Genomic DNA, 11,483 nt, shown 5'->3' on the forward strand with positions numbered 1-11,483 from the left:
CCTTTAATTAAAGATCACTTTCCATTTCTTACAGCTCTTATAGCTAGGCTATTTAAAAAATCATTTTATAGTATAAATTCACTTTTTGCTTACTACTACCGTTTTATTTTCAGAAAATGTACACAGTGTGCTGTTGGAGAAGCAAAACAATCTTTGTAGACAAACATAATTTACTTCTTCCCCTCCCTTCCCTCTGCTTCCCCAAAAGGAACTCTAATGTTTCCACCTTAATTTTTGTCATTTTCTTGAGAATTTGATCTTTTGTGCAGACTAAAGACACTAGGTACTTCTGAAGTACCAATAAAAGAATTATCTTTATTTAAAATCTACTAGCTATAGAGATGTAGTACCTAGAATTAATCATGCTTTTTTGAACATCAGCATAGTATCAAAACATTGTAATGGTGACATATTCATTGTTACACAAAGAACCTACCCCGTTATCAATGGCTTAATACTTTGACCATTTTTAAATTGCACAAGTCTAAATCTGAGTATGTATCTGTCAACTAGAATACTGAGTGTTTAACTTCAATTTCCTTCCCACTAAAACTGCTTCCTAACATTATTCTTATGTTTTATATTAACTGTGTCACAAATAATAAATACAACATTATTCTTGAAATGTTTTAGGTCTTTTGTGCTACAGACTCCAGTGGAGTTTTGCTGGCTCCAAACAAACCACAATATCAAATATTATGCTTCTGACAGTAGTAGATCAAAGGGGGAAAGAAAGAAAAAGAAATATTTTGGAAAAAGATGCCTATTCAGGTTTTTTAAGAGTGAACACTACATTGAATACAAATGGAAAGGAACTACTTTAAATGTGATTTGCATAATACAGCTGGAAAGAGTTTATTTAACATTATTGTCCCCTGTGTTATTTTTTTGTTAAAATTTGATTTTTACTTTTAAGTAAACAGATATAATTCATAAATTGCTGAGTTAGTAGAATTGTACATTTTCTTTTTATTTTTTTGCTTCTCATCCACATGACAATAGCCTTGAGAAAGGACAAAGGTAAAATGTATGTTTAAGTAATTGTGGCTTCAAAAAAAAGTACTATTTGGTCCATGAAGTAGGATCATATTTCAGTGGCGATCAGGAGACAAGGATATAGGACTAGAGGTTAAAATAACCCTCAGATCTTTTTCTTTTGTCAATATACAAGGTAATTAAACTGAAAAGTCATCCAAATGGACAACCTATACTTAAAATTTAGAAACCTAAAAAATTTTCTCATTTTACTTTTTTTTCCTTGCAGGAGTACACGTCTTGAAGTAAACAAAATAGAAAGACAATTAGCTCACCTGATCATGTTTCTTAGTATAGTGTCAGAATGACAAGTGCTTTCATGCACCTTGTTTGATTTTTAAGTTTTCTAAGCTTGGATTTCTAGTAACCTTAGAAATCTTAACGTTTAAAAAAGAAATTTTTTTTTTGTAAATAGTAACTCTCATTGCTTGAACAGATTAATTCAAAAGATTACCTTAATGTGCTGAGGTATGCCAGCTAGCTATACTAAAAGAAAATATATGCTTTATTACACCTGTTTGGGTTTTCCATGTTTTGTTCACAAAGGGGATATCTACTACTGGAAAAGAAATTCAAAGCACATTTCTGTCATTTTGGAGACTCTTCTCTATAATGTAGAAACCAGCATGTTCAATTTATCATAATGGTTCAGAGCACAGGCTCTAGGCTGCCTGGGTTCCAGTTCCAGATCTGTCACTCATTCATTAGCTGTGTAGCCCTGGAATTAACCCCTAAATTAATGCACAAACAATGGTTATAAGTGTGTGGCACATAGAAGTGCTGTATATGTTAATAGTTGTCATTATCAGCAGCAGCAGATTCTTTATTCTCCTGTTCTACTGAAGAACATTTTGATAAGTGTTTCCTCCTTCTCAGGTGTTAAAGAACTTGGTTACATCAACAGTTGGTTTTCGTGATTTGTTATTTGCAATTATTAAATGTAATCTACAAAGAAAGTACTGTTTCCTAGAATTTCCTGCCACTCTTACGTCTACTACCAGGAAAAACGACAGCAATTGAGCTTGGTCTCAATTACTGTACCACTCCTAGTTACAGACAGATTATCTAGTAAATGTACATTATTATGCTAGGCTCTGTGGGAAAGAGAACACAGATTCATTCAGAATGCATTTATTGAGGGCATACTATGTGCAGGCGCTGGGCAGGGTACTGGAGATAAGTGGGAAATAAAACATAGTTTAGGACCTCAAGAAACCTACTTTAATGGGAGAAAGAGGTATATTTGCAAATACAATGCAGTGTATAGTCCTCAGGGCACCCAAGAGTCATGACTAAACCAGCCTTGGGAAACCAGAGAGAACCATCCAGAGAAATTAATGCCTAAGCCAAGAAATGAAGGACAAATAAGAGTCAGGCAAAGAGTAATGGAAGGGGGAAGTTCAGGCAGTCTGCACAGCATGTGCAACGGCCCAAAGACAAGAGAGCATGGCTGTTTGGACAACTGTACCAAAGTTCATTATAGCTGGAGTAAGGAGTAGAGCAGATGTGAAAGATGACAGCATGGAGAGGTGACAGAGGGCCAATCATGCACAGATTTATATGAGTTTTAGGGCTGAAGGTCTTGGAGAACCATGAAAAGGTTTTATTAAGAAGGTAACACGACCAGATTTGTATTTTAGAAAAACTAAGAGAGGGTTGGGGAAAGCAGTGTAGACAATAGAGTGGATATGAGAAAAATTTAGAGGCAAGGAAGTGGTTCAAAGGCTGCTGTAATCCAGTAAGAGAAGATGGTACATACTAAAGAGAGGTTAGTAGGCATATAACAGGGTGAACCAAAGAAGCTGTTGGCATTGTACTACAATCATGTCCAAACAGAAAACATCTGTGTTGGAATGTGCTGTGGCAAAAGAGAGAAAAGTGTCACGAGACTGCAAAGACCAAAGGAAGGGAAAAGAACTGACATTTGTTAAGTGCCTACGAATCTGGACACTGTGTGCAGTGCTCTGTATAACGTGTCTGCTCAAATAGGCATCGTTGGTTAATGTACAACTTCACTGATGACTACTTTTTTAAAGTGCTAGTTTAAAATAAAATGTTTACCCTTTGTCCATTTAATGAAAATATACACATTACCAACCTCCAACCTGTCTTCTTTTTTTTTTCTCTTTTTTTTTTGGCTGTGTTGGGTCTTCGTTGCTGCCCGCAGGCTTTCTCTAGTTGCGGCGAGAGGGGGCTACCCTTTGTTGTGGTGCGCAGGCTTCTTATTGCAGTGGCTTCTCTTGTTGCAGAGCACAGGCTCTAAGCGCATGGGCTTCAGTAGTTTTGGCACGCGGGCTCAGTAGTTGCAGCACGTGGGCCCCAGAGTGCGTGGGCTTCAGTAGTTGCGGCACACAGGCTCTAGGGCACGCGGGCTCAGTAGTTGTGGCTCAAGGGCTCTAGAGCACAGGCTTAGTAGTTGTGGCACACAGGCTTAGTTGCTCCACGGATGTGGGATCTTCCCGGACCAGGGCTCGAACCCATGTCCCCTGCATTGGTAGGTGGATTCTTAACCACTGCACCATCAGGACAGTCCCTCACTGTCTTCTTGAAGTAACACTGTGGAATATAATCTAGCTTTTTCTAATGTCTCAGTATCATCAACATGGAGAGTGCTTTGATCATTGTTTTTTTGCATTGAAAAATGTAGCCCTTGTTGGCTCTACACTAGACTGTAGTGTTTTCTGAGTTCTTATATCTGCTTTTTTGTTTTTCTTGTCTCCTCTCGTGCTTTCAGCTCTTATTGATATCTATATCTGCTTTCAACTGCTCATATCCATACCTTGTAGTTTGCTGCTTGTTACCAGCTATGAACTAGGGAGACATCATCGAGCTTGTTAGAATAAATCTAAAATGAGAATAAGAGCAAAATTCATCTGTGGGCCTTGTGGCTCTTAGCCTGACTCCTCAAAAGCACTATTTACTTTCTAGCTTTTGCCTGTGTCCTAGAGAGCTGTTGGATAAGTGGCTTCTAGATACATGAGCTACAGAGGTCCTGGTATCTACCTGATATCTACCTGTTATCTACAGAGGCCTTTTTCTAATAAGATGAGAAAATCATATATTCACATAGAGCTTTCTGAACATGTGTCCTAAAATTTCATCCTTCTTTTGCCTCCAGTCTTCTCTCTCCCAGCACCCACCACCACCACGCCCTCACATAGTATTAAGAGAGTAGACAGTGGCTAAGCTGATTGGTGATACACTTTGTCACACAGAGATATTAGGGGGAGTAAATGACCTAATTCATATAGATTCATAACCTGTATACTATATATATGCCTGGTAAGGGTTTTCCCTTTTAATAACTTATTTGTCTAAGCAAGCTCACAGTTGCAGCTTCCATTAGTGACAAAATGTTTAGATGTATACACTACAAGCAAATGTTTTTTAAGTGTAGAGCAGTATAACTGTGAACAAGATGCAAGGCTTACAGCACAAGGACCTAGGAAAAGACAAAGTAGTTAAACTGTGACTAATAAGCTACGTTCCAGTTCACCCGCTGGAGACTGCTAATATTTCTGTGTAAGATGGTAGCAAATGTAAAAAACTCCCAGTTGTCTTCAGTTGCTGTAAAAGCCAGTAGAAAAAATAATACTCATCTATCCAAAGCTAATTGAACGTTCAGATTTTTAAGAAGGATTGAAATGCGACTGTTTTCCTTTTGTTTTTTTTCCCCTGCAGAGACACAGTGCTCTGTGCCTATACAGTGTACGGATAAAACAGATAAACAAGAAGTGCTATTTAAGCCTCAGGCAAAAGATGATATAAATAGAGGTGCACCATGCATCACATCTGTCGCACCAAGAGGATTGGGCCAAGATGAGGAAGACACCTCTTTTGAATCACTTTCTAAATTCAATGTCAAGTTTCCACCTACGGACAGTGACTCTACTTTCTTACACAGCACTCCAGAAAGACCCAGTGTCCTTGGTCCTGCCTCATGTGAGGCTATGTGCCAGGATCAATTTAATATGGAGCCCAGAGACAACCCGGGAAACTTTGTCAAAACAGAAGAAACTTTATTTGAAATTCAGGGAATTGACCCCATAGCTTCAGCTATACAAAACCTTAAAACAACTGACAAAACAAAACCCTCAAATCTTGTAAATTCTTGTATCAGGACAACTCTGGATAGAGCTCCGTGTTTGCCACCTGGAGACCATAATGCATTATATGTAAATACATTCCCACTTCAGGACCCATCTGATGCACCTTTTCCTTCACTCGATTCCCCAGGAAAAGCTATCCGAGGACCACAGCAGGTAACTGTTTTGCATTAACAAATATATTAAGTGTGAACACACATTTTGCCATGCATGCACAGATATGCATCTTTCAGATTATCAGACATCTTTTTTAAACTAATGACTAGCCGAAGTTAAGCTTTCTAAAAATATCCAAGTCCTGTAATAAATGACATGAAATTTAAAAGATGAATATGATGAAGCTCCATTATAAAGTACCTTAAAATTTACGGCACATTTTAAAATACATGTAAACCTCATCCATATCTAGTGTGTGTCACTTTCTTACTTAGTCCCTTATTCAAAGCTTTTAACTCAGTATCATTGTTATAATAGGATTCTTTATTAAATTCCATTCTGTGAAGCAGGTGGCATTTTTTTATCAAAAAGTTTGTGTGTATCATACTTACCTTTACAAGAATGCATGATTTTTTTTTATAAGTAAATAATCACATTGTATGTTTCTATTTCTGAAAATAAGCGAACTGTCTTTCAAATAATACTTCTATTACATTCTCAGTTATACAGTACGTAGATCTGTAGGGTTTGGTTTTGGTTTTGGTTTTGGTTTCTAATCTGCAGCCTAATATATTTTTTAAATAGTCTCTACATATGTATGATTCTAATCAAATACTTTCATGTTTCTAAAGCTTGCAGACTACTTACAGCCCCCCACCCCAATCCACTCCTACCCTCCCTTTTATTCAGGTTCTATTACAAAATGATTCTTTAAGTTTAAAAAAAAAAAAAAAAAGGTGTTTAATGCCTGAAGGCAAATGAAAAGTATGTAATTGTTACAATAAACAGAAGCTCATAAAAAATGCAGATTGGTACAAGTGTCTAATATAACTTGCAGACGTTTGTTTGATTTCTCTTTGCCTTGAGATATTTAATTTACCAAAAACCAAAAAACACCAACAACTTGATTAATACCCTTTGGCTTTATAAGTACTTTTATAGGTTATAGACTTTTAAATCAGCATACAAAGAAGGCAATAGTCAAGCTGTGGTATATTTTAGTAGTGGAGAAAACTAGGCATCTCTGACAATAAGCTTTAATTATAAACTCACTTATGTTCTACATTGTACCTTATTTCACATCATAGTCACAGTTATAGTTACTACTTAATGAAACAGATTAAACAATTTCATTTATTGCAAGTAGAATTCCTGTGGAGCTGTGAAGTGCATCAGTTCTAATGCTTGTTATTTTTTTCTCCATTACATCTCTTGCTTGTTCTTTTACTAGTCTGTGCATTCATGTTTCAGTAGATGGCACCCTGCATTGTGCATTTGCTTTCTATGCTACAGCAAGGGAAACAGCTGGTATGTGATTACAACTTGATGGAAAAGTATTCAGCTTAAAAAATGCAGGAGAATTGGTGTTGAGCTGTCACAAGACGTGGGGCATAAGGTTAGATAATTGATATTTTGGCAGAAAAGGCAAAGAAATTCGTTTGTTTTGAAGGCCATGTTACAGTTTAGGATTCAAAGGATATTTCTTAAAATGGGTTTTTTAAAACATTTTGTTGTTTTATTTGTTTTAATAAAGCTACTATGAGAAATACAAAATTCTTGAGTTGTCGATAATAACAAAGGGAAGTGAAATTTTGTTTGCATATTTCAAATTTTTACTTTTATCTCAATCATTACTACTTAACACCTTTTTTTATACATTCAGCTATCATAATAAAGTCTAAAATATATCTGCTTATTTTTGCTCTATGTGATTTTCTTTTCTTCCTACTTTTGCTGAGTCAGTGATTGGGGTCACAACTGAATTCTGTGAAAAGCTCAAATCCGAACTAATAGCTCCTAATAGAGAAGGATAAGTATGGACTTTGAAAATAAATTGGCAGTAGAAGATTGGCTCATCAAATTTAGAAGCTAAATTGCTTCTGAGTCTATTACTATTTTATAGATCTTAATTAAAAGTATCTTTAACATAATAATCTTTTATTTATATCCATATCAATTTCCCATTAGAGTGGTGCATATTAATCAATTGTACTTTTTGTTTAAACTGCCAACACTAAAATTTAAATCTAGTTAACTCTGTTATATACTCACAATTATTACTGCTTTTCTTTTATCATGGAAGAGAGGAAATTATTTTACTCCAGATTTCAAATATGTATTTTAAATATTACTGTTTTTTGTAATAAAATTGCCACTTCTCACAAAAGTATTTGTCAGTGTTATTATACACCCTCTGTACTGATATTTGAATGTATCTTGGTGCTTAGACAGACTTTGTATATTTACACCAACTGTACACAGCTGTCCAGTAAAATGTTTATAAGAAGACAGTGATGTCGTGAAACCCAAATGCTTCAGTTAGTAATATACTGTTTATGTAATGATTGGTTAACTAGGATGAAAGAGATTGGTTAAGGGAATGAAAACTAACACTATGTCAGGAGTTGAACTAGATTGTTATTTTAAAAGCATATTAGTAATAGGAACACAAAGGGGTCTCTTTAAGTTGGCATTTCGAGGTGATTTTCCTCAAAGTGCCAGAATTTAGATATGTCAAGATAAGAAAGCAAATTTTAGAAATAATTTGGTTTACAACATTTCAGGAAAATAAGATATTCCAGTCAACAAACATATATTGAGCACCTACTCTTGAACTAAATGCTTTTTCTGGCCCTTCTAGACATTTTTTAATAATAAGTACAGTTAAGAGTATGTAGGTGTTGCTTATAGTAATGGAGGTAGCTCTGTAGAATTATGCTTCCCATAATCCTTTAACTGGCAACTGTTGACAGGCTTCACTTTAGTTAGCCACAAGAAAGGGTAAGAAGGCCAAAGTATGCGCTTGTAACAGGAGCAAAATAAGAAGTCAAAAGAATGCATCCAATTTTGGACTTTGTTAAACGATTAAATATTTGAGGTTTCAAAAAACAACTGATCAATAGAATTTGTTTCATACTTTAAAAAAATTATTTTCAAAAATTAGAACACTTATTTCTATATGATTTATTCATTGTGTATTTGCTTATACATAGTAGCGAAATTACATTGCTCTTGATCAAAATGCATGTACACACACATCATGTCTAATGTGCTGTGTATTAATAAAGGTCCTATAACTTAAAGTTCCAATATAAAATAGAAAAGATAGAATTTAATTTTTTTAAAGTCTCAATTATTGACTGTTGTTCCAAAACTCCAAAACCCATTGGGATGAGGGGTATTAAAACATGCTGGTGTTAAAGCTGAAAGATGTTTTAATGTGTGAAGATAAAGTGCATGAATGTGTATTTTAAGTGATTCCTAAAGTTAAATTATGCCCTTTATGAAAAAGAGAATTGAGTCATGTCCTCATGCCAATTCTAAAGGAAAGGTAATTCGCTTTCATATTAGGGAATTTCATATATACGCACATAACCCGTTCAAAAAATTTGAATTTGAAATTCAATGCAAGTTGATTTTAAATACAAATAACAGAAGATGTTTTTATTTGTTTCCTGCAGCCCGTTTGGAAGCCCTTTCCTAATCAAGACAGTGACTTATCGGTACTAAGTGGCACAGGCTCAGAACTGCATATACCTCGAGTATGTGAATTCTGTCAAGCAGTTTTCCCACCATCCATTACATCCAGGGGGGATTTCCTCCGGCATCTTAATTCACACTTTAATGGGGAGACTTAAGACGCATTTGAAAACAGACATATCAAGTTCTATGCGATGATTCTGGGTTTGTAATATTATGTACTTGATTGCAAACTTAGCTCAAGATAATTTATTGAAAAATCCAGTGTCACAGCTATTTGAATTTTTTTCTAAACTTATATTGTAACTTTCTTTTATTACCTTTTAAAAGATCATTCTGTACAAAACTGTAATTCATTGTATTCATGTTTACAGTGTTTATTACCATAATTCAAAATTATGTATGTGACTTATGGAATTGTATAACAATAATTTATGTTTTTTTCAAATGTCTAAGCTTATTGCTTGGATTTCTAGTTAGATCTATTGAATTTGGTGATGTCAAATGTTTATAGGGTTCTTTTCACTTGTTTTCATTTAAAAGATTAGATTATTTATGCTGTGGGTGTTCTTTTTGAATAAACCAATAATAGAGAATAGCAGACAAGATAAACATCTGAGTAAATACCAAACCTAAGACATTTGTTGCTCAGTGATAAGATCACTGGTAGGATTATTTAAACACTTTATTATTTTTTTTTAAATAATAGACATGGTTTTAACTTTTACTATACGTAGAGCAACATGATGAAATTAGTTACATGATTAAAAGAGTTACTTATGTTGTGATAATTAATGTGTTCTTTGTTCCTAAATAAATAAATAAATCACATTTGGGGGAAATTCATAAAATTCATGTTTCTTTCCAGTAATCTGATAGAAGGGTGATACCAGATCTGGTGACATTTTATTATAACTAGTAGATCACTTTGAATTTTAAAATTATTTTTCAAACTAAACTTACTAAAGAAAAACATTTGTCTTTAATGGGAGCAAATCTAAAACCCTGTAAGGATTATCCATATTAATTAGTTTATATTAGAAATGTTCACATTCTTGTTGAGAAATTTGTTAATTCATTGGTAGCATCCTGCCTGATGACGAGAGGAAGATATTTAAGAGAGAGGATACCAAATTCAGAGGGCTGCAGAATTTTGTTTAAAATGAGACTTCCCTTTCATTTTTCTTCCCTGTGATTCTTGTCTTTTAGGTTTCTCTTCCCTCCCCCACCCCACACTTAATTTTTAAAAATGTTCGAGGCATGGCTTCCATTTTATGAAGTAAACACTGATTTGCAACTCTCAAAACAGAAATTTAAGCCTTCTTGGGAAAGAGTGTTGTAGAAAGCTGGAGGGTTTCAGATATGGGATTGGAACAATTTGTTCAGGTATCACCTGTGCCACAGTGAAGTGCCTTAACTTGTGGAAGAATGAGAGTGGTGCTTCGACTTCTCAGGGTGCCAAGCACATCACACTGACATCTTCCTCACCAAGGTGACATAGCCATTATTAGGCATTCACTGTGAAGGGTTCTGAGACATGTACATCTTTCTTTCATTGCCGCTGGGGCTGAATGGAAATGCCTAGACAATTATCCAAGTCTCTTCCCTTCCCCCCTACCTCCCGCCCAGCCAGCCTCCCCTCTCGCTCACTCCTCCCACACACACGCAAAATTAAACATAAAAACTTCCCAGCGTGTTCCAGCCAGAATATACCACTGTACCTATCTCATGAAAGGGGATTCTTTTTCCTTCTCTTTTCTAGGTGAGGAAGAGTTCCTCTCACACAGTTGACATCTACTAGCCTGCTGACAACCAAAGGAAATTGTGGCCCAGAAAGTGACTCGAAGTGGATCACTGACTCCTCTTCTCCAGTCCACCCTTTTGACACCTCCACCACTTTTAGTAAGCGGGGAACTCTTGTTTTCTATTGGGTTCCAGTGCTACCCCAAGCTCCGGCTTCCGAGGGACAGAGGCCCTCTCGGGCCAAGGGACAGGCAGCCTGGAGAACAGGCTCCGGGCCCGCACTACAGAGGTGGTGCTGGCTGTAGCTCGAAAAGTGGAGTTGGGCGCCCGCCGGGTCTCCCCTCTGTCTCGTAGTTCCGAGTCGTGTAGGGGCTGCATCTTGGCATCTGCTACGCGTGGCCGGGTAAGAACAGCTCCCAGGTAAAAAAGCTTCACACGCGAAACGCTGAGTCTGAAAAAACCACCCCCGCCGAGGCGAGGCAGTTGTGAGCGGGATGCCTGAGAAGTGGGAGGTGAATGTCCTCGGGAGGGCCCCCCCGGTGCAGCTTTCCCCGGAGGCTGAGGCTGCTGCCAGCGGGGACATCTGCTTTCTTACTCTCCAGCCTGGCTCACCCCGCCCCCTCAGCCCCGGGTTGCGTGGTTATTTTACCAACACGGGGGGAGGGAGAGCTCGAGGAGGTAGAGAAGGGGTGGATGGAAGCTCGGGAGATGTTCTTCCCACTCCCCCACGTCCCCTCCTTTTTTCTTCACATCTTTTAACCTTCAAAGTAAAGACTTTATAAATATGAAACGATACGCGTGTCCGCTGGCTCCCAGGCCCGCCTTCTGCTCTCGGGGCTCTCGGGTGCGGGGCCTTGCCCTCCTCTCCAGCCTCCCCGGAGGCGGCCCGGGTTTCGGCGGTTCCGCCGGGCGCAGGGGCAGGCCGGGTGCGCTCAGCCGGTGGCGCCTTCTCTCCCGGGCTGC

The 11,483-nt window shown here is 37.3% G+C and overlaps 1 protein-coding gene across 9 annotated transcripts in view; it reads left to right on the forward strand.

Annotated features, from left to right (window-relative positions):
• Window positions 1–9,619, forward strand: part of TANK (TRAF family member associated NFKB activator) — a 97,054-nt gene extending 87,435 nt beyond the window's left edge. For 7 of the 9 annotated variants that reach the window (XM_036857755.1, XM_036857751.1, XM_036857753.1 and 4 more), the window contains exons 7-8: window positions 4,717–5,297; window positions 8,759–9,619. In XM_036857755.1, the coding sequence (XP_036713650.1) occupies window positions 4,717–5,297; window positions 8,759–8,935 (758 nt within the window). In that variant the 3' untranslated portion in view covers window positions 8,936–9,619. Of the gene's footprint in view, window positions 1–4,716; window positions 5,298–6,528; window positions 8,202–8,758 lie in introns of those variants that run through there. The other 2 variants (XM_036857757.1, XM_036857756.1) reach the window with 2 other exon arrangements.
• Window positions 9,620–11,483: the final 1,864 nt, after the last annotated feature.

This window comes from Balaenoptera musculus, chromosome 7 (genome assembly GCF_009873245.2).
Source record: "Balaenoptera musculus isolate JJ_BM4_2016_0621 chromosome 7, mBalMus1.pri.v3, whole genome shotgun sequence".
NCBI classification, from domain to species: domain Eukaryota; kingdom Metazoa; phylum Chordata; class Mammalia; order Artiodactyla; family Balaenopteridae; genus Balaenoptera; species Balaenoptera musculus.